We start from the raw sequence: 18,226 nt of genomic DNA on the forward strand, positions 1-18,226 counted from the left end.
GGTTGCACTAATAAAGTGCTTTACATCTGTGGTTGCATTGTTCAATTAATTTGCCATCATTTTGAAGAACTTTCATAGATAGCCATAGACTGCACGTCTTTCAATGTAGACTTCCACTGAGAGGAATATATTAGACTATTTAAGAACTAAATTAGGAACTCAATTTAGACTGTCATACCAGCTTGATCATCACTGAAAATGTCCTGGAAATGTCCTGGAAAATTATCTCTGGAAAAGAGTGGGAACCCTGGTAGCTGTTACATTCCCCCCTCATTATAACGAAAGTGAAACACAAAGCTGAAATTTCTGATAATGAAAGTGCAATATAAAATCATGGCCAGCATGCACAGGAGGTTTTAAAGCAAGAAAAACAATATGAAGACGAACTGTGTCCTGTAAATATTTAAGGGAAAACAGAAAAGAAAGTGTGTAATGCTGGTTGATATGTTCTGCATTCTTGGGACACATTATGTACTGATTTTAATATCACATGAGAGGGTGAAATATAACCCTTCCGTGCAGGGGCGTCGCCAGACCCCCTTTACTGGGGCATGTGCCCCAGTATAAATGAGCTGTGCCCCAGTATCAGGGGCTGACTGGCCATCGGAAGTAAAGGAAAAGACTTTAAGCGCAGTTGTTAATATGTTGCATCCACCGCAGTGTTTCCCATACATTCATTAATTCCTAAACAAGTGAAGTCCCACTATACCCAGCACTGCTTTGGGTTAAAAAAAAAAACATCATTAAATTCACAATGGTTTGAAAGCTTTCCCTGGTTATAATATTCTGAAAATAGAGATGCAGCTTTTTGTTTCTCATGTATGATGTTTGGTAAACACATGAAACATGACACATTTGTGAGCACTGGTTTCACTAACTGGAAAAAAAGCTCTGGATCTCTTTAGAGGGCACAAGAAAACACCTGCCCATAAAAGTGTGTGTGTGTGTGTGTGTGTGTGTGTGTGTGTGTGTGTGTGTGTGTGTCAGAAAGGGGAAATAGTAGGGGGCCTGTGCCCCAGTAGAGCTTTATGCCTAACAATGCCCCTGGGTACTAGGATTTGTAACTCCATCACTGACAATGAAAGTGCAATATAAAATCATGGCCAGCATGCACAGGAGGTTTTAAAGCAAGTAAAACAATATGAAGACGAACTGTGTCCTGTAAATATTAAAGGGAAAACAGAACGATCGAACGAACAAAAAAAAAATCCCCGCCTCCTAAGTTTAGTCATAACGAAAGTGAAAGTAAGAATGAGGTTAACCGGAGGGTTCAGTGTCTACAGCAGTCAGTTGACGTTTCATACATCCAGAGACGTCGTGGATTCCCTTTAGAGGAGCGTGTACGGTGAGTTTCGTATAGTACTATTGTTGTGATGACGGTGAACTCTTATTACATGTACGCTTGGTGGATATGATTTTCGACGTGTGAGGTTAGACTGTAGGCACAGCGGTTTGACGATCGACTTTTAACATCTTTTTAATTCAACCAACACATGTTCATGGGTTTAACTTATGTGTATATGTGTTTTATGTTATAGTTTAAATTACTGTAATGGGAGTTTTAGGCTTGACTACGTGTCTGAGTCATTTCTCAGCCAGTCCACACGAGGGAACGGTTAGACCTGATTCACCGATCTTGAATGCAGCTCCTTCCCCCAAACATGTCCCCACAAAATTTGTCGGTTATTGTTCCACAATGGTTTGAATGCACGTGGATTAAAACCCTTTGTGTTCACCTTGGCCCAGACATAAACCTGCAGAAATGACCAGGTGTACTTAACAAAGCTGATGCAAAAAAGAGACAGTCTGTGAAGTAGGGCGACTGCTTTATGAATATCCTGTGTCTATGATTTGAAAAGGCGGCATTCAATGTAAGGAGCAAATAAAATGTATTATCCTGACATAGAAAGCCTACCTTTTGCGTTATTTTTGTCTTTGCAAGGACCTATTTTTTTATTCAACAGGCCTTCTATATTCTGCAAAAATCAATAGCATCTATGTGAGAACCTCTATTTAACCTAATGAAAATAATCTAGGTTAATAAGCTAAATTCGGCTTGCAGAAAGTACTTTAAAGCTGCTGTGAGGAACTTTTGATTTATATCAATTTTGGTGCCGCATTCTGGACAAAGTGATACCTCTTATCTCTTGTTCTGTACATGCAAAAGTAGTGTTTTCATCAAAAACCTCACCCTGCTGTCTTTTAACAGTCAGATTTATCACTCAATGTGATTATTTGCCATGAAAACAGCCGAAAAAGGATGATTCTAAAGCCAAATGTCAATCATGTGGTCTGACACCTACCCCCTCTGAGTGGTTTAAGGCATTAAAAATGACAACAGAGAAGGTATCAGTGTTGTTGTCTATGGTTTTGTTTGCTTTTGAAGGTCATAAAGAGGCATCAGTGTTGGTTTGAGTCTCTTTCTCAGCTGGTGAAAAACTCCTCATAGTGCCTTTAACTAAACTTATTTTCAGCATCTGATTCCCGACACTGTCAGCCAGAGCACGCAAAATATTGATGTTGATGTTACATTTTTATATGAGCATAACACTCACAAAAAAGTAATTATTGTCAATTAATATTTTTTGCTCTGGCTTCCCTAAACAGTGCTCATACAAAATGTGGCCTTATAGGGAAATCATCCAAGTAAAAATTAGAACGCAGGACAGCAAATTATGCATGAGTAAAGTAGAGTAAAAACATGTGATGTATAAAAAGACTTAAGAAAATATGTGGCAAACATGTAAACAATGTTTCCTGAGTGCCAAATTAAGTGTCTTTGAAACTTTATTGGTCACCTGAGCTTACCTCGTGCTGTGATGGCAATAATTCTTATGCAGAATAGGGAACAATAAAAGCCCAAATGCAGTCTACAAGCAATGAGTATATTGTGCAATATGTATTCCATTCTCCTTTAATGCATTAAACAAAATAACTGTCTGCATCATTTTATTTATAAAAAATCTCAAAAAAGAGAGTTTCACCTGTCAAAAGAAGAATATCAGCAAATATTTTAAATGGAAATGCATGCCGTGTTAGAGTTTCAGTGTCAACTGCCAACTCAGCCCTTCCTCAGAGCTCCTCCGTCTTGTTTATTTTAAGGAGCTCTGTATAAGAGGAGCTGTTAGGATGTTCGCACACAGCTGTTGTGCAGACAGGAAGAGTGCTATCAGCCCACCAGGGCCTGAAGTCTGTCCTCTTTAATGGAAAAAAGAATCAGGATGCAACGGCTCCTGGGTGACAACTAAGTTTCAGACGATACATGTGCAGTTAAATGTGACCTGTTCCATATTGTGGTGCAAGTCTGTAATGGTTTGACCAGCAGTCTCAGTGGACATTTGAGGCTTGTTCTGCATATGTTCAGTACATAGGTGTCACAATAGATTTATAGTGAAGTCCTTGCTTGGTAGCTTGGGGAGTGCAGATGTTTCACATTCATCTTCAAGAATTTCAGACAGGAAATCACAAACTCACAGCTGCAGTAGTTAGTTGATCGTGTTGGGAAAACACTGAGACACACGTGTGTATTATTTGTTCAAACTGGCTTAAGTTCAACGATTCTCTATTGTAAGATCCTGATCGCGCCCACTGACATAGGTCTCTGCCCTTCTGTTGATGTATAATAGGGGTCAATTCTTGTTTTCAGTTCCTGCAATGTGGCAGGACTTTAGAATGCATGCACGAAAAGATCACATCCTAGAACTAGACCAGGATTGTGTATTTGGAAATGTTAACAAAGGCAAAAAGTGGAACAGCTTACATGAGAAAGAAGTAAACATATGATGCAGAGCAAGCAAACAATTCACAAAAAGGCTTGTAGCAACACCTTCTAGATTTCAAATCAAGCAGCAATATAAAGTGAGCAGGTTTATTTATCATGACCCTGAAGAGAAAACAAAACTACAGAGACGCATTTGGCAGAGAACTGGTCAACTGTCATGCATTGTTACTATTTTATTTGAAGTGAGGAGGATATTGTGTCATGTTTGGCAGTTAAACTCAGTGTGGTATGAGATAAACATCTTAGGGGGACTTTCTCTTTCATTATGAACCCTTGTCCGTTTAATGTGCAGTGAAAAGTGACTTTTTGAGTGGTTGGTATACACAGTAAAGTGAGAGCGCAGCCGGTCAAACAGGTTTCTAAAGCAGCCCTGACCTCATGTTAAACTTTGTAGAAGCAAAACGCAAGCTTGTAGAAAAGTGGGAAAGTTTTTGTTGTGTTTTTGTTTTACTTCTACAGCTCTGAATACATACTGGAGTACTTGTTTCAATCCTAGTGCCTTGTTAGTAAACTGGCAGTATTGACCTCATTCCTTATAGGCAGTTCCTTAAATTGCTTCTTAAGAAACAAAACTTGATGATGAACACGTCTGACTATGACGAACATTGACAGCTGTGAGTACTACGTAATCATAAAAAAATCCCATACTGACCAAAGCACCAGCACCAGGTTTTTAACACAAATTAAAACAAAATTGAATTACTGGATAACGAAGCAGCACAGCAAAATATAACGTTAGGATCATTATCCTTCTTTCACCTCTTCTCGAGCACTTTTAGAGCCGCATCCTGTCTTTCCCTTCCATTTATTGAATGAAGAGGTATGCATGCAAGGTATCTTCCCACATGGCTCTCTCCCTGAAGGCCTGATACAGTCGAGTTACAAGAAATGCTAAACAAAAGTGAAAACAGAGACCAAGAGATGGAGATCCGATTAAAAGAGATGGCAAGGGTTCAGGGTCCACAAAGTTGATCTACCAAATGTATTACTAAATCAAGTCAGATTAAAACATAACTGCTATTCGAGCATATTTAATAATTAATAAGCGCAGGCCTTGATGCATCACCAGAGCCTGTAATGACAGTATTGTGTTTTCGTTTCAGTATCTTAACTGGGTGTACAAGATCTATTCTGCAGTAATTCTTTTCAAAGAAACTATTTCCCCTTTGTTTGGAACAGGACAGGTTTTTTCATGCTGGATTATGAGCTGTTCTTTGTTCAGTCATTAATTCAGGTCATCGGTCATGGCACAAGGAAAAAGAGTGCTTTGATACAGACCAGCAACAAACAATCTCAGTGAGAGTTCACTTGGTTCTTTACTGGGTTTTTTAAATTTATTTTTATTTTTATTTTTAATTTAATTTTATTGATTGTTTTCAGGCATTATACCGTAAATATACTGTCAGTATTTTAATGCTGGACCCACCTTCCACAAAAACATACCACACAACTGTGAGTCACTTGATTTAATAACTCCTTCACATTTGTCTTCTTTGAGCCTAAAGGCCCAAATGCAACTCTGTCAACTACCAGTGTTACAGTATTAAGAGTGACCCTGTAAACTGGTGACTTTAAGCAGAATGTGTCAGTGGTTGTCGAGTTTATAACAGCTGTTGAAACACAGAAGGAGTCCTCAGGAATGCATCCGAGTTTAGTTTTTAGTAAAATATCAAATGTTTTCATCAGATAAGTATTAAATGCAAATCTAAAACCATTTCAGAGGAACGCATCCATCAGATACTCGCCAATCAACAGGGTCGCTCTTCAAACAAAACCACCGGTCGGTCTCTGCTATGGCTTCTAAAATCCATTTTCTTGCTTTAGGTCAAGCTTCTAAGGCATTTCGAATCTGCTTAGCACTTGTCTTCGTCCAGGTGTTGTTCCAAGTCCATTTTTCACTGCAATAAAGCATGATTAAAAACAGTACAAGCTGAATCTCCTCCATGCTACCAGCCTAACTTTAATGTCATCTTTGCTGTATGGCTGCCTTCCTCCTGGTCTGGCAGTGTAGTGCAATTACTTGTATTGCTTTTCCTTACATCACTGGCCTGATTTGCACAATCTTCAAGGGACTTCAAAAAACAATAGGCCACAGGAACCATTTCTTTCCTAGAGGAGAAGTTCCTGAAACTAAAAGTTCCTGGTACATCTGGTCAAAAAGCCCCTTTTGAGCTACAAGCTTTTTCATTTCCTTCAGAGAATAGGATGGAAATGATATTGCCAATGTAAAGACACATCCAACCAGCCATTCTGAAGCCTGGGCTGAGTAGGCCAGACATTTCTCCCTCTGTTTCACTAGGTCCTCACTAGTGCTCCCTGGAAGATCTTCCCGGCACATAGGCAGTTAGTTCTTTTCTCTGTCTGCCAAGGTAAATCTCTGGTACCAGGCTACGCCATTAAGTTTTGCACCCTAGCAGCTGACAGTGTCTGGAATATCCTCTTGCTGCTGGAGGCTTTCTACACCAGCCAGTCTGACGCCCTTTAATACCACGCCAGGCATTCAACAGAAATGAAATTCTTGCGTATAAGATGTGTATCAGATGCAGAGGTCTCGGGCCTACTGGATCTAATACGGAACCAGAAAGCAATGGAGCAGAGCTAGTGGAAATAAACACATTGACTAGAATGGAAAGCTATAAGATGCCGTGATGGAGCGGAGATGGACCACACACGGATCTAGTGGAATTTCCTTGTTTGTTTTTTTTATTGGAATATCCATGGAGTCTGTCACTTCGTCTTTTCAAACCTGTTAGACATTATATCGTAATCTAAATGTTAAACTGCTGAGACGTTATTCTGTCTCATGTGATTGAGTAGGGTCATGTCTGTTAAAATATAACTTTAGTTGGCACTAAAATTGCATGTTGTTGTGATGAGAGATAACAATTTGTTCAAGAAAATGATCCGAGAGTAACCTGTTTATACAATAAAGCAATAAATAACAAACTATAAATTCACTTTGTGAGAAGAGTGCAGCTTCACAAGATGATAACAGGAACATATTGACCTCTTGGTAAGACAGTCTACAGGGAAAGGGTTGTAATCAAAGACTTTCATCAGTTTTATAGCAACCTTGTATCCCATATTTCTTATATACCTCTCTTGCTTTATCAGCACTGTTTGCGTCTCATTTCACTGTAAACAGACCGACATCAATATCTATATGAGGAATATCAAGAGTTGACCTTTTCCCTGAAAGCAGTTTAAATGCTCTCACATATTGCCAGTTCAAGGAAGATATTTGCACTTCCTTAGTGGAATGTAGTAAAAGAGGCGCAAAAGGGTGGTATTGTGTTTCATCAGAGGTGGCAGGGCAGAAATGCACTGTGTGTATGTGGATCTCCTGCTGTGGTTTTACACACCGTGCCTCTTGTGTTTCTGCGACGTCATGATTGAGTGTGAAGTTACACACTGGGGCACCAATATTACACAACTGAGTTTGTGGAAGGAGTTTTTAAGTATAAAGATGTAGTGACAGCGGAACGTCTTCATGGTAATGTTGCAGAATTGCAGTGTGTAAGTGGCTTAAGAGCCAAAGGGAATTCTTTTTGGCAGAAGATACAACATCAATAACATCCTTTCCAAGTCAATATTGTGCATCAAAATATTAATTTATTTTGGAAATAGAGGTGTTAAAACTGGATAATGAACAGTTAGCAGGTTGTTACAGGGAATAAAAACCTGAATCAAAACAAAGAGGAGGACTTATATCTCAGTCTGAAGAGGTTTCATAGAAGGTTGTTTCCCCACTTGGCCTTTGGTTTTTCAGCCACAGAAGATAAATCGTTCATTCAGTGCACTGGCATGAAGTACCTGAATGTCCTTTGCACCCTGAAGTCTGATCCTTGTGTATAGACCCTGCTTAAGATTAAATATGCTGGTTATATTACAAATGAACCTGTTCCAAAATAAAGAATGTTTTTTCATTTCAGGTAAAGAACATGGCCTCCACTAGTGTCCTGCTCTTTATCATTGTCATCTTCATCAGGGAAGCGAAAAGCAATTGTAAGTTTCACCATAATCTCATAATATGAAGTATGTGATGCTGCCTGGTATTGACGTAATATTTTCTTTACAGCTTTTGTGAAAGTTAACTGCACGAAGGAAATCATCGGAGGATATGATCATCAGTCACTGCTCAACTGTGTAATCCAAACCTCGGAGGTTGTAAAAGATCCCGAAATCCGGGGGGTCACCTGGGGGAAAAAGGGGAATGACAAACCCGTACTAGTCTTTGATGGAGATAACATAAAACCGCTTTCTCGCTATTCGTTTGCTGAACCATCCTGGAACAAAAAGAACATGAACATATCCCTGCTTATCCACAAAACTGCTGTAGAGGACGAGGGAGTTTACACCTGTATGGTGTATACAAACAGTGGTACAAGTTACATTGAGACCAGCCTGAAAGTCAACGGTGAGAGCTTTGAGCCATTGTATACCACTAAACCTTTTTCACTGTGATTTGGCACACAGAGGTCATTTTGATTATCACAGAAACAGTTTCTGTTTGTGTAGAATTTTTAAAATATAGTTAAAGACAAAAAGATTTCAGGAAAGATTTAATTGAAGACTTGATGGAATTAAGTTTATGTAAAGGTGGGGACTTTCCTTACCCATCAGACTGGTAATCCCCTTCATCAGAGTCATTTCCTTGTCTGTCCAGTGCATGTGGCAAACAATACCATTAAAGTATCTGCTCTTATGGAAACTACAATATTTGTCTGGCTTGCCATGTATCATTACATTTTATAGTCATTAAATATTATTGTGCTACTTTACTAATGTCATTTCATTGAAGTTAATGTGCAAAGTCCAGCTTGACTGTTTATCCTCTATTTTGTCTTTGCAGCCAGATACACCGTACCAACTTTTCAGTCAGATCCTAAGACCATTAATTTGGATACAGGTGGTACTCTGACTTGTCATTCCACTGGCTACCCAAAGGGCCAACTGCGCTGGTTTGACAAGGACAACAAAGAATGGATCAAGATCCCTGAGACAGAGGTGACGCAGACAGGAAGTGGTCTGTTCAGTCTCTCAAGCACGATGACTTTAGTGCCAAGATCCATTTTCACCAAGTATATCTGCAAAGTGTTCAATGCCGGAGGAAACATTGAGGCTGAGAACACTTTTGAAGTGAAAGATCCGCCAAGCACTGGAGGTAATTTCTTGTTTTACACCACACTTGATACCTTTTAGGACTTAAGGCTTAATCCTGCTACAAACTTTTCATTCCATGTGGGGACTTTTAGTGACAGGGACGTGTTGCATCATGCTGAAATTTGAAGCAACAGGGATGTTGTTACATAAACACACCTTCTACTAGGATTGCTCAACTAGCAAGTGCTCGAACCCAGAGGCATCATAAAGGGAGAAAGCCAGCATGATCCCTCAGAAATACATAGAAAATTAAGCACCTGAGGAAACGATTTCCTATTAAAAAGTTTGAATTGTGGTGAGTGTAATATACTGTATATTTCTTGCTATATTTCCCCAGGTAGCCTTCTTTATCACACCCATCAGTACAAAAGTGTCTTTAAAGTGTCCACCGAGCGCTTTTCATAAACAAACAAAAAATGTCAAAACCAGACTAAAACTTTCAGACATGGTAGACCAGGCAGAGGAGAGCTGAAAGAAAGACCACAGGGTGACAAGTCCCCTTGTAGTGTCCATTAAAAAATTCAACACAGCCATGTCCACATTTTTAATAATATCCTGGCTTAATGTTCAATCAAGACATAAAGACGCTGCAGAGCAATGACCATAATGTTTAAATTTTAGCTTCAAGACACTCCATAGATCAACATCATTAAATTCCAACACTATCTATGTTTGTCACTTCTTCCCCGTCATATTATTATAAAGAAACGTCAGTCCTTCCTCATCCAATCAACAGCTCAGTAGTGGGAGAAGGTTTGCAGTATTCATCTCATAGGAGCTGAGTATTTCTTGCAATATCTACTCAAAATAATCCATTTTTAAAAACTTTTCTCTTTTTCCAAAATTCAAGGAGTTTTTTGTTGCTGCAGTGTCATATCTGGGATCCCAACATAATATCCCTTGATAGGATCCAAAACCTTTGGCCTGTATAAACCACAAGCTGTCTCTCGCTGAATTGACTGACGGTAACACAATGAAAATTCTTCAGGAGCTTGTTGATCTCATGATCTCTTGGCAGCTCAGAATGACCTTGTAATAATGAAATCACAAAAAGGCAGAGGCTTCCTTTGATATCCTTCCAGAAAAGACAAAGGTTTGTGGGAACAACTTCTCCCCCTCGTGTTGCTTCAGTACTTTTTGTTTTGCAAACTGTGAAGCCGCTGTGGCCGAGCTGTTATCAGAGTTTCTTCAGCTGCTGCGTATAGTGAAAGGCTGCTTATCAACTTTTCTGTAGATCAGTCACTCGTCACGCTCATGTAACAGAAGTGCTGCCATGTTTACTTTCTACCTTGTCTGGGAGGGTTGTGTCTGAACTCAGAGCTGATGTCTAAATCCTGCTGACCCCTCAGGGAGAGAAAGAGAAAGTGAACGTATGAAGCTATCAGAGGGGGAATTTCCAACCATTGCATGCCTATCTTACATTTTCATTCTTACTGATGATTGTTTGAAGCATTAGAGGATTACATTTTTAATCTGCTATTGGATTTATTCAGAACAACGTGGGCCGGGGAGCGATGCCTCCGCTTTAGCCACCAAAATCGGCGCCCCTGTGGTGGTTATCGGATCTCTGATCGTTGGATTGCTGCTGATTTTGCTTGTGATGCACAGAAGAAGATCTCTTCGTGAGTACTATTAAATACAAATCTATACATGTTATGACAGTTTAAGTCCAGAAGACTCACAATGTGGAAAATTTTACTTTCATTTGATCTCTTTTTTACTGTGAATAATACCATTGTGAAACACAAACTGGTCATATACCAATTCAGTGTTATTGATATTATGAACACTAACAGTTCTGCACCAAAAGAGGATGTTGAATTTTGTCATTCATTGTATGCAAGTACATTATGGCTTAGATCTTTAAGTAGCCAAAATGAGCAGTAGGAATGGCAACACAATATTTATCAGTCTGACAGAGTCTGACTTCAAGATCTAACAGTATATGAATACAATAGATGAAGGTGTAATGGTGAAACAACAGAAGGTGGAAAAACCGGACCAACCGTTGGAACACAGCCATGTTATTTACAGTGGGAAAGTACGCTCTCTTTTGTTGTTGGGTTGGGTTTAATGATGAGGCGACAACTGATTTTTTTTCTCAGTCTTAAACCGTAGCGTGAGAACATTAGCATTGTTTGAGAAAAGGTTTCACAATGACCAGTGAAGATGGTTTGAGTAGATGTCTTTAATGTATGAGCATTCACTCTCATTTTCATTCCTACATCATTTTCTTGACAGAGGCCCGGAGGCACTCAGCAACACCACTTATAAGTATGTCCATCTTTGGACAAAGTATTTTTCCTCTCCTTTCGAACTGGAAATTAAGGGCTAAAAATCAGTGTGTCTTTGGTGGTTTAGAAGAATAAATAATCTTTTGATTATTCTATCACTGACGGATCAGTGAGTGGTGTTTGACGATTCAGTTACATTTAACTGGTTCAACAAAGGTGCTAAACTTTTGGGTTTGTCTGTTCCTTCCAGTTTTGTCAATATCATGGAGATTTATCGGAGATATTATCTAAATACCTTCATCAAAATTTAAAATCAAGCCCGAATGTGGTTTGGACTCATTGAATAGCCGGTGAGACTTTGGTGGTGAAAGATCATTTTTGAACACAACTCCAGACATCTATACATTTTAAACAAATATCCTGAAGGAGAAAATAATGAAGTCACAACATTTCTTACCCTAAATGTCAAAAGTCAACTTATCTGTGACATCAAAATTGTTTGTGAATACCTAAAGGAAATATTTTACACAAATTTCCTGTAATTTCAAAGTATGATTTATGAGATTTTGGTGGCCAAAGGTCAAAGGTAACTTAAGGTAACTTTGATTCATTTATTCATCCAACCTACATTCAATCTTGAGAAATCTGTAAGGGCATTCCCACATTTTCAGTGATGTGGAGAGAAATTAAAATGGAATAGCTGCATCATGATCATGTCTTCAAATTAACACTATTGAGGATACCATTTCTGACAGAAGAATTCCAGACAGAGTTTTATAGATAAATAGTGACCAATATCAGTGTCTGTCCCATCTGACTGTGAATAATGGCCAACCAACTTTTTCATGAAGGCTGCAATGATGGGTGGAAAAGCTGTCAGCAGTGATCAATCTGTCACATTCATACTATCATGTACCCTACTCTTGTGTACCTGTTTGTTTCGCTGTCATGAGCCTTAAGATCATAAGTTTAAAATATTGACTCAGAGACAGAGAGATATGATCTCTAGTATCATTTCTCCTCTGATAAATAAGTGTTGTACAACCTCTCCTTATTAATGCAGTCCTGCTTCCAGGACTCAATTACACCATCATTATGTGGGAAACCACTGGGTGGATGCAAAATGCAACGTGACAACTTGACAAAGACTTACAACCTGAGGCTGTTCTAGTCTTTTTTTTTTTCCTCTCTTTTTTTCTGGTGGATATAATTTAAAGTGGCGGCATTGGGGCCTCTTAGACTACATGTTTTGAGACAGCTTGTAACCAAATAGCCAACCACAAACAGGTTTCAGATCTCATTCCAAACTTGTTCAAGCATGTACTCTTGATGTGTTGTGAACCGTTGTTAACTTCTGTGCAATCACATGTGGATGTGAATGACCTAAAAACACAGACAGCCTTGTGCTGAAAGGTCTCCTAATATCTAATCTGCTCACTTTGTTTACCTGACTTTAAGGTGTCCTGGTATGTAGACTTGTATGTACTAATCATGACATAGGTTTTATCTTTTTTCAAAGGCTTGTGTAAAACGAGCTAGGCTGTCAGTAACTCGCCTGTGGATAATTTTATAACTAACAATAATCATACTCACTTGTATGGTGATGGTTTTACTGTTACCGTCATTGCAACCCACAATAAAATTATTCATTTTTTCCAGGTGGCCAACGAGCCGTTCCAGTACAAGACTGTGAAGAAGGTGAGGCTCTTTAACAGTCTTCTTTATCTGATGATGAACTCAATATAAAACTTATTTCCGCCTTTAACAGTCACCTCTCTTGCAGATTGTTCTCTGGAAACAATTGCCATGACAGCCTGATTTCAGGTGATTATAATGCTCAAAATAGAGAGAATTCGATCATTCAAAACAGTGTCAAATATGTGAACCTCCCTCCTCTTCTTTCTTTCCCTCCCTCTGTGCAGGAGAAACTGCGTCATGACACAGTGTGCAAACTTACTGGCAACCTCTGAAATCAACACATCCTTGTTTGCTTAACTCCACTCAGTGTATGTACTTTTCCTCCTGCAGACAACTGTGCGTGTCACCAGGTAAAACTTTTATCACTGTGATTTGATAGAGACACTGTAAGTTCTACTTTCACCTAAACTTACCTTGTAAACATGCTTAAATCAAGAGTAAATGTTCAGACAGACTGTTTTATGTACTGAGGACAAAACACCAGTGGGGGCCTGCTCAGGCTGTTTTTCTATAAAGCAACCACGCGGGGAACCATTTCAACACCAGGGAATCTCAGATATAATTATTTTTTAAGGAAATCCTTGTTTTATTTGATGATTAAGCCCATGCACTAACTGTAGCCTTAGGCAGCTCAGCAGCCTTCTCTTACTTCCTCTTTTCATGCTACTTCAATGCAAAAGAGAAAGAGGATGTTGAATCATGTTTCAGGATAGGAGGAACGGGTTAAGATAATATGTATGTATGTGTGTGGATTTCTTTTGAAGTGAATGCAATGATGCTAGTTCAGTGAAAAGAAATCCTCTTTTTTTATTGATCTTATTGCCAACAAATGTCATAAAAGCACGAAAGGCCGGCATGATACCCCCTGACCCAACTCAGCAGGCAAAACTGAATCATGAGTAACACCATGTGGGTGTGATTCATGTGGATTAATCTGTGTAGCATTTTACAATGTCTGGAGCAAATAAATTGATAAGGAGGTGGCCATTTATTGTGGTAAAACCATAAACACAAATGGAGGTCTATAGCAAAAACTATATTTGTATTAGCATACAGTGAGCAGACTTGTTAGCTCATTAAGTCATTGGGCCTCATTCACCAACAGCGCGTCAAACGAATACGTGCTTAAACTGTGCGTAGCACACGTTTGAAGCACAAATCTGGGATCCATCAATATATTCTTACTTGAATTTGTTCTTACACTACGAACAAATTTAGAACCTCCTCAGACCATGCGTACGCACAAATGATGAAGACAAACTTTCTCAGAAAATGTAAACACATACTCTTTTAACTAAATGCATGACATATTTAAACTACTTTCAGTAAAAGAAAAAAGGCAGATGAGTCATATAGCCATCTGGCAAAAAGAAAGGCAGAAAACTCATCCTATTTTCTATTTTCAAGGTTTTATTTCAAGGTTAGCTACTATTTTTGTCGATATTTTTTTTACTATAATGGGTAAAATGTACTATTTTTAGATAACTTAGATAAATTCTGGAAGACATCTCACAACCCCCCATTTGTGTCTCGCGACCCCCACTTTGAGAATCCCTGCTCTAAGAAACGGATGGCTAGTTGGTGAGCAAATTTTTTGTTTTATTTAGATTAAGTCTCTAGTGTGTTTACGACAGTCCCTGAATGCACCTCGCAGTGACAGCGAGGCACTTGACAGACAGTCGGTTCACGGCACTCTGAAATGCATCTGCATCTTTGTTGACTAGGAGTTGATCAAAACTTACTAAATGGTGTCTGATGTTTCACCAAACTGGAATAAAATCAAGCTGTAGATGCGGAGCTTTTTACGGTAATGGCGGCAGAAATGTCAAACCTCAAATAGTAAACGGACGTCCCCAGGTTATGACTTTTTCACTAACGCACACCGGGGGTAAAAATCCTCAATGAAGATGAGACAGATGCATGGAGGCGGGGAGAGCTGGATCACACAGCACACCTGCTGCAGGTAGGTGACCAAGCTAACACTGTGCCCCTCAAATAATAACTCTAGTATCTATAAATAACAACGTTGTCATCTTCACTTGTCCTGCCTGCTATCCTCGCTTTTCACCCGTTCTCCGTGCGTGTTTTGCTGTTGAAAAGTGCCGATCAAGTGAGGACTTACGTTTATGTTCCAAGGAAGTGAAATTGATTACGAAACCGATGACGTACAGGGGCTGAGGTTAAGATAATTGGTCAAATTTGCGGGAAAGTTGCGGTGATTGTATAAAATTGCAAGGCCGCGCAAAAATCGCGCTGATTGGTTGAATTTACGTTGATAGTTGTGATCACGAAGTCGCAACTTCCTGGAGGGACTGTTATATGGATGAATTGGAGCGTGGCAGTATGCTGATAGCAGGTTGCGGGCACGCGCCTGTCAATTTAGAATGATTCTGACTCACTAATATACGCAAGGTGGTGAGAACAAAATTGGCTGGTACGCACGGTGATTTCGCGTAAGCACTTATTTTATGCGCAGAGTAAGAACACTTCTACACATTTATTAGTGAATGAGGCCCAATGTCAGTTTTTGTCTTTTCATGGAATTCATAGTGTAAGAAAGAATACGGAACTGTGTATGCTTCATCCTGTAACAGTGCTTTTTAAGAAGATTTTGTTAAGTTCAGAACATTGGAGTTATTTTCTGCTCGGAGACACATGATGAGGTCAACTGGTTTGACTTTTAGTCCAATGTCAGCCCTTGCATATTTCACATCCTTTTTCTTACCACAGAGAAAGCTTACCACAAAGTGGAACTGTCTCCACTTGATCTCCACTTGATCACTATTGCAAAATGGGTTGTTTTAAAGCCAAAAAAAATTTGTTCCTCTAACTGTCATTTGAGAGACTTTGCTTATGTAACTTTTGGCAGCAGAGTGAAACTTAACCATCAAACTCACTGTTATCTTCGCAATCTCGGACAGGTTCTTAGTTTCTCTCTTCATATTTTCTCTGTCAGAGAAGCAGGCTCACACGCTTTCAAAGTCTTCGGATCGTGACTTCTGTTTGAATACCTGCATGGTTATGGAGCTGCCCAGACAAAATATCATGTGCTTAAAAGTAATCATTCCAACCAAAACAAAGCCAGGATCATAAAATGAAACACCTACACAACATCTGTAAAAGTAAATGATTGATCGTGTTCTGCAACACTGAGTTAATCATTGACTAAGAAAGAGAACATTTATACTACTTTTAAATGTAAATTTGTTACTGAATCATTGAAATGGAAATGCAAATATACTTCTGCACTCCACATAAAGAGGTTCCTTGTCTAACATTTTTAAATCAATGTGAATTCAGATTATGTGTGTCGTGGTAATACAGTTAATATGTCATTCCAAAATAAACAATGCAACCGGACTTCAGACCCTGACGTCCTGACCTTTTTTATTGTTTGTTTTTTTTACTATTATTTTAATCATACTGTACAAACTGTAAACAGGTTTTGTTTTTTTTCACTGAATAAAATATACTTTAAATGATAAAAAAAAAAAGTGTCATCATTTTTGTCATGTTGTATTTTGAAAATGGTAGTTCCTGCTGATCCATACAGGCAGTACACATGTATAGACATCATCAAAACATCATTTTCTTGGGCATTGCGTTTTGTGTAAACAAATCTTTATTGCAAAACATGTTAAAGCTAACATTAAGTTGTTTTAACTTTCTTTTAATTCCCCACACTCATATAGGTTCTGTTTTTTAACACATTAACATCTCCACTCCCAATACAGATATTTTGTGTCATCACTCCTCTCCCAGCTGCTGGCTGTTTTGTTGATTTCACCTTGTGCGTGTTACCATTTTTTCTTCCTCCTGATAAGCTCATCAGATAACACGGCAGATGACATGACCTTATTTATCCTCCTCCAATGAAAAAAAGTCATTCTACTTCCTTTTTCTCGTCACTTCCTTTTTACTGAAAAACTGTCATATGTATATAAAAGCATAAAATCCTCACTTTTTGCCCTTTCTTTCTCTGTTTATGGAAGTTTATGTGTTTAGATAAGAGATTCCTGATACATATAAACTGAGACTATCTGAGGTTTATTTTACTATTTCTAATATCATAATAAGGAGGATTATTTTGTTTTTTATACAGGTAAAACATACATAAATCATGATATATAATTCTCACCTAGATTCAACTTAAATGAAGACTTAAATTCTGCCACCTACTGGACAAATCCCTCTACAGCAAGCCGGTTGATGTTGCAGAACAAATTTAGAAGAGCAGATTTATTTATTGGGGCTATTATGCCTTTATTTGGAGAGGATTGGACAGTGGATAGAGCAGGAAACCGGGAGAGAGGGGAGGGAGTTGGGGAAATGGGTCGCAGGCTGGAATCAAAGCTGGACCGTCCGACCCATTCATGACTAAATTTAGCCTGTTACATCTAAACATCTGTTTGTTGATGGACACACTATGCTTGTTGTGGAGACTGAAAAAACATGTGATTACAGAAAACAAAAATAACACTTTGATATTCTACAGTTATCATGCCATAAAAAGAAAACACACAAATTAGTAAAACCCTAAATTAGTATGTGAATGATCCAATACACACTGAAATCATTGTACATGAGTCTGTTTAAGTTTTTCTGAATCAACGGGTTTGATAGGACAAATGTGGCAAAACCCAACCTGCAATTAAACTTTAAATTGTGTCAAGTGTTTTCTGTTGACTTTTCTAATGCAAGAGTCAACAGTTTCAACATCCACTGTACAATACTCTTGAGAATGAGAGAAGTGTTTCCATTGTCTTTGTAGTCAGGGCATGCACATGAAACCAGCCTGAAGAACAAGTTTGATAAGCCCCTATTCACTGCAGTCAGAAGGAAACAAATTCTGTTTTGGCTGCCCCTATAGATAAGTCAGATAAGTTCTTTTGTGAATTAAAAGAAATGCAGTCCACTTTCCGATAAAGAACTCTTGAGTGCATATAAGTTTCACTATACTTAAAAGAAAGCAGAAATCTTGACTTGACCGAGCAGGAAAAGTGCAGGTCAAACAAAAGTCATTAACAACAGCCCCAGTTTCACAAAGTGTTGAGGTAAGTCACACCTGTAAGGACCCCAAAATTATAGCGTACCCTGGCTGTAATCAACTGTAGAAATGACATTTCAGGTTACAGGGAGGCAGGTAAGAACAATCAGGAAAGCCACTTGGTTGGAGCAAAATTACAAAGCCCCAGTTTAAGTTTTGCACACAAAATTTGATCTTGTGCACAAAAGTTATTTAGTTGTGTGCACATGATATAAGTTGTTTGGGAAGCAGCTCTCTTTGGCCTTGGTGGTGATCCTGGCATGCACTTTTGGCTCTAACATGCTATTTATTTTGAAAACAACA

At 38.7% G+C, this 18,226-nt stretch overlaps 1 protein-coding gene across 1 annotated transcript; it reads left to right on the top strand.

The window, feature by feature from the left end:
• Positions 1-1,234: 1,234 nt before the first annotated feature.
• zgc:174863 (uncharacterized protein LOC100136852 homolog) lies at positions 1,235-16,262 on the top strand. The gene is made up of 8 exons (XM_034688755.1): positions 1,235-1,345; positions 7,714-7,786; positions 7,860-8,198; positions 8,634-8,945; positions 10,438-10,566; positions 12,838-12,876; positions 12,962-13,002; positions 13,101-16,262. The coding sequence occupies exons 2-7, from the start codon at positions 7,723-7,725 to the stop codon at positions 12,994-12,996; spliced, it is 918 nt and encodes a 305-aa protein (XP_034544646.1). The 5' UTR covers positions 1,235-1,345; positions 7,714-7,722; the 3' UTR covers positions 12,997-13,002; positions 13,101-16,262.
• Positions 16,263-18,226: the final 1,964 nt, after the last annotated feature.

This window comes from Notolabrus celidotus, chromosome 7 (genome assembly GCF_009762535.1).
Source record: "Notolabrus celidotus isolate fNotCel1 chromosome 7, fNotCel1.pri, whole genome shotgun sequence".
Classification (NCBI taxonomy): domain Eukaryota; kingdom Metazoa; phylum Chordata; class Actinopteri; order Labriformes; family Labridae; genus Notolabrus; species Notolabrus celidotus.